Source organism: Anguilla anguilla, chromosome 16, assembly GCF_013347855.1.
Source record: "Anguilla anguilla isolate fAngAng1 chromosome 16, fAngAng1.pri, whole genome shotgun sequence".
NCBI lineage: Eukaryota > Metazoa > Chordata > Actinopteri > Anguilliformes > Anguillidae > Anguilla > Anguilla anguilla.
The window spans coordinates 34,936,711-34,941,258 of NC_049216.1; the positions used below are offsets into that span (position 1 = coordinate 34,936,711).

The 4,548-nt window shown below is 51.0% G+C and overlaps 1 protein-coding gene across 4 annotated transcripts in view; it reads left to right on the plus strand.

Moving 5' to 3' along the window:
• Positions 1-3,959, plus strand: part of kcnq1.1 (potassium voltage-gated channel, KQT-like subfamily, member 1.1) — a 104,539-nt gene extending 100,580 nt beyond the window's left edge. For 3 of the 4 annotated variants that reach the window (XM_035394881.1, XM_035394882.1, XM_035394883.1), the window contains one exon: positions 3,210-3,959. In XM_035394881.1, the coding sequence (XP_035250772.1) occupies positions 3,210-3,410 (201 nt within the window). In that variant the 3' untranslated portion in view covers positions 3,411-3,959. The remainder of the gene's footprint in view (positions 1-3,209) is intronic. The other variant, XM_035394884.1, reaches the window with a different exon arrangement.
• The last annotated feature ends 589 nt before the right edge of the window (positions 3,960-4,548 follow it).

A 4,548-nucleotide genomic window follows, 5' to 3' on the forward strand; every position in this document is an offset into this window, starting at 1 on the left:
CTTTCAGTGTGTGTGTGTGTGTGTGTGTCTGTGTGCTGCTTTCAGTGTGTGTGTGTGTGTCTGTGTGTCTGTGTGTGTGTCCGTGTGCTGCTTTCAGTGTGTGTGTGTGTGTGTGTGTGTCTGTGTGCTGCTTTCAGTGTGTGTGTGTGTCCGTGTGCTGCTTTCAGTGTGTGTGTGTGTGTGTGTGTGTGTCCGTGTGCTGCTTTCAGTGTGTGTGTGTGTGTGTGTGTGTGTGTGAGAGAGAGACAGAGAGTGAGAGGCAGGGAGCGAGATAGACAGAGAGACAGAAAGAGAGACACACGTCACACGCACACACACAAACATGCTGTATACACTCATACACACACACACACACACACACAGTCACCCACAAACTTCCCTTTGATGAGAAGCGCTGCCTGGGCGTGATTCAGATTCAGAAGCGCTGCCTGGGCGTGATTCAGATTCAGATTCAGAAGGGCTGCCTGGGCGTGATTCAGATTCAGATTCAGAAGCGCTGCCTGGGCGTGATTCAGATTCAGAAGCGCTGCCTGGGCGTGATTCAGATTCAGAAGCGCTGCCTGGGAGTGATTCAGATTCAGAAGCGCTGCCTGGGCGTGATTCAGATTCAGATTCAGAAGGGCTGCCTGGGCGTGATTCAGATTCAGATTCAGAAGCGCTGCCTGGGCGTGATTCAGATTCAGAAGCGCTGCCTGGGCGTGATTCAGATTCAGATTCACTTGGGCTGCCTGGGTGTGATTCAGATTCAGATTCACTCGGGCTGCCTGGGTGTGATTCAGATTCAGAAGCGCTGCCTGGGTGTGATTCAGAAGGCCGACTTCATAAAGATCAGTTGGGTGCAATTAGTCCTGCTTTCACTTTCCCAAACATTAGCAGCCAGTTCTGTGTTTTCACCCACAGTCTGCCACTGTTTTGTTCAAAAGAAACGAGGGGGGGGGGGGTGTGTGTGTCTGTGTGTGCTTCAGTGTGTGTGTGTGTCCGTGTGCTGCTTTCAGTGGGTGTGTGGTGGTGTGTGTGTCGTGTGCTGCTTTCAGTGTGGTGTGTGTGTGTGTGTTGTTTGTGGAGAGAGAGACAGAGAGTGAGAGGCAGGGAGCGAGATAGACAGAGAGACAGAAAGAGAGACACACGTCACACGCACACACACAAACATGCTGTATACACTCATACACACACACACACACACACAGTCACCACAAACTTCCCTTTGATGAGAAGCGCTGCTGGAGTGATCAGATTCAGAAGCGCTGCCGGGCGTGATTCAGATTCAGATTCAGAAGGGTCTGGGGCGTGATTCAGATTCAGATTCAGAAGCGCTGCCTGGGCGTGATTCAGATTCAGAAGCGCTGCCTGGGCGTGATTCAGATCAGAAGCGCTGCCTGGGAGTGATTCAGATTCAGAAGCGCTGCCTGGGCGTGATTTTCAGATTCAGATTCAGAAGGGCGGGGGGGGGGGGGGGGGAGGAACCGGGGCTAATTGGGGACCACATCAAACGAGGGGCTGGTTTTGCCCGGTGATTGAATCGCAGATGTGACGTGGGTGGATTAAAGCGGGGTGTTGATTGTTTTTCTTGCGTCTGAGGGGGAGATTGAGAGACGGCCTTACTGTCGCTCCTCGCCTGCTCGAGCGGGGACACACAGATTAGATAAGAGCGTCCCGGATCCCAGCGATAAGCTCAAGTTTTCGTCACTGTGGTCAGATACCGCCGCGGCCCTCTGCGCTGGGGGCCAATCACGGCCTGCGTAGCACGGGCCCAGAATAGCCTGGGGAGATAGTGCTGCTGCTCGGCCTGGTTCCCTCACCCCCCCCCCCACCCCACCCCCCCAGTCCCTCACCCCCCCCCCCCCCCCCCCCAACCCGCTGCTTTCGGCTCTGTCCCTTTTTCTCTGTTGAGTTTTGTTTTGTTTTTTGTTTTGTTTCTTTGGCTTTTTTTGTTTTGATTCTGTGATTTGTTTGACGTCTTCGCTCAGATAAGAGTCTCTGATTGGCACGCACTCGATTAACAGCTAGACCAGCCCAGATAGTTCGCACGTTACTTCAAGCTTTTTCTCTTTTCTTGTAATTTCGTGAAGGTGCAGAGAGTATCGGAGGAGAGATTTAGTTTGTTTTTCTTTGTGTTTCTTTTGTAGAATTTCACATCTCGCTCAGATGAAATGATATTTATGTCTCTGCAGACTTCTGTGTGGCTAGGTTTGCTGTAGCATTAAGTTAAACCAGGATTTCAGAATTTCAAATAATTTCAAATAGTGGAAACCTCTTTTTTTGTTCACTTCTCTCTCTTTCTTCCCTTTCTCTACCTCTTTTTCTCTTTCTCTCTCAGGATTGAGGCTAATTTTATTGCTGGACAGGAACGCTGGTGTTCCTAAAACATCTCGTAACATGTGACTGTTTTTCCTCCAAAACACAACAAAATAATGAAAAGTGAAAGAGACTGTGTTTTAATGTGGAGCCCTGTGTTTGGGTGAGAGACCCTGCGCTTTAATGTGAAGCCCTGTGTTTGGGTGAGAGACTCTGCGCTTTAATGTGGAGCCCTGTGTTTGGGTGAGAGACTCTGCGCTTTAATGTGGAGCCCCTGTGTTTGGGTGAGAGACTCTGCGCTTTAATGTGGAGCCCCTGTGCTTTAATGTGGAGCCCTGTGTTTAGGTGAGAGACTCTGCGCTTTAATGTGGAGCCCTGTGTTTGGGTGAGAGACTCTGCGCTTTAATGTGGAGCCCTGTGTTTGGGTGAGAGACTCTGCGCTTTAATGTGGAGCCCTGTGTTTGGGTGAGAGACTCTGTGCTTTAATGTGGAGCCCTGTGTTTGGGTGAGAGACTCTGCGCTTTAATGTGGAGCCCTGTGTTTGGGTGAGAGACTCTGCGCTTTAATGTGGAGCCCTGTGTTTGGGTGAGAGACTCTGCGCTTTAATGTGGAGCCCTGTGTTTGGGTGAGAGACTCTGCGCTTTAATGTGGAGCCCTGTGTTTGGGTGAGAGACTCTGCGCTTTAATGTGGAGCCCTGTGTTTGGGTGAGAGACTCTGCGCTTTAATGTGGAGCCCTGTGTTTGGGTGAGAGGCTCTGCGCTTTAATGTGGAGCCCTGTGTGAGATAGAGACTGTGCTTGTGTGAGCGGCTTTGTGCTTCCGTTAGTCCACGCTGATGGAGAACGGCTCCTGCAGTTCCTCCAGTGGTTCAGGTCTCTGATGTCTGTCTGTCTGTCTGTCTCTTTTGTCTGCAGATGGTACAGATGGACCAAACCCTGCAGCGTGTGGCGGACGGGCTGAACATCCTGCTGGCCCAGCAGGGGCAGAGACAGGCACCGGGAGGCGGAGTGGGGGGGCAGGGTGCAGCGGCGCACCTGGGGGGGATGTACAGCCTGCCCACCTATGAACAGCTCAACATTCCACCTGCCTCCGTCACCAAGGAGCACTGCTCCTGAACTGCTGCCTCACCTGAGACTGCGCGGTGTGGGTCACTGTGACTGCACACTGAGTCACTGTGACTACACACTGAGTCTGAGTCACTGTGACTGCACACTGAGTCACTGTGACTACACACTGAGTCTGAGTCACTGTGACTGCACACTGAGTCACTGTGACTACACACTGAGTCTGAGCCACTGTGACTGCACACTGAGTCACTGTGACTACACACTGAGTCACTGTGACTCAGACACAGTGTGTAGTCACAGTGACTACATACTGAGTCTGAGTCACTGTGACTGCACACTGAGTCACTGTGACTACACATTGAGTCTGAGTCACTGTGCCTACACACTGAGTCACTGTGACTACACACTGAGTCTGAGTCACTGTGCCTACACACTGAGTCACCGTGACTACACACTGAGTCTGAGTCACTGTGACTGCACACTGAGTCACTGTGACTACACACTGAGTCACTGTGACTACACACTGAGTCACTGTGACTACACACTGTTTCTGAGTCACTGTGACTGCACACTGAGTCACTGTGACTACACACTGAGTCACTGTGACTACACACTGAGTCTGAGTCACTGTGACTACACACTGAGTCACTGTGACTCAGACACAGCGTGTAGTCACAGTGACTACATACTGAGTCTGAGTCACTGTGACTGCACACTGAGTCACTGTGGCTACACACTGTGTCTGAGTCACTGTGACTACACACTGAGTCACTGTGACTGCACACTGAGTCTGAGTCACTGTGACTACACACTGAGTCACTGTGACTACACACTGTCTGAGTCATTGTGACTGCACACTGAATCTGAGTCACTGAGTCTGGGTCACTGTGACTACACACTGAGTCTGAGTCACTGTGACTGCACACTGAGTCTGAGTCACTGTGACTGCACACTGTCTGAGTCATTGTGACTGCACACTGAATCTGAGTCACTGTGTCTGAGTCACTGTGTCTACATTGTGAATCTTTGAGTTACTGTGAATCTACAAACCTTCTGTATTGTTGATATGGAATACTGTGTGTGGATAATACAATACATTCACTCCAGCTACACATGCAGCCACAGTGCACACACACACATACACACACACACACACGCACACGCAACCACAATGCACACACATACA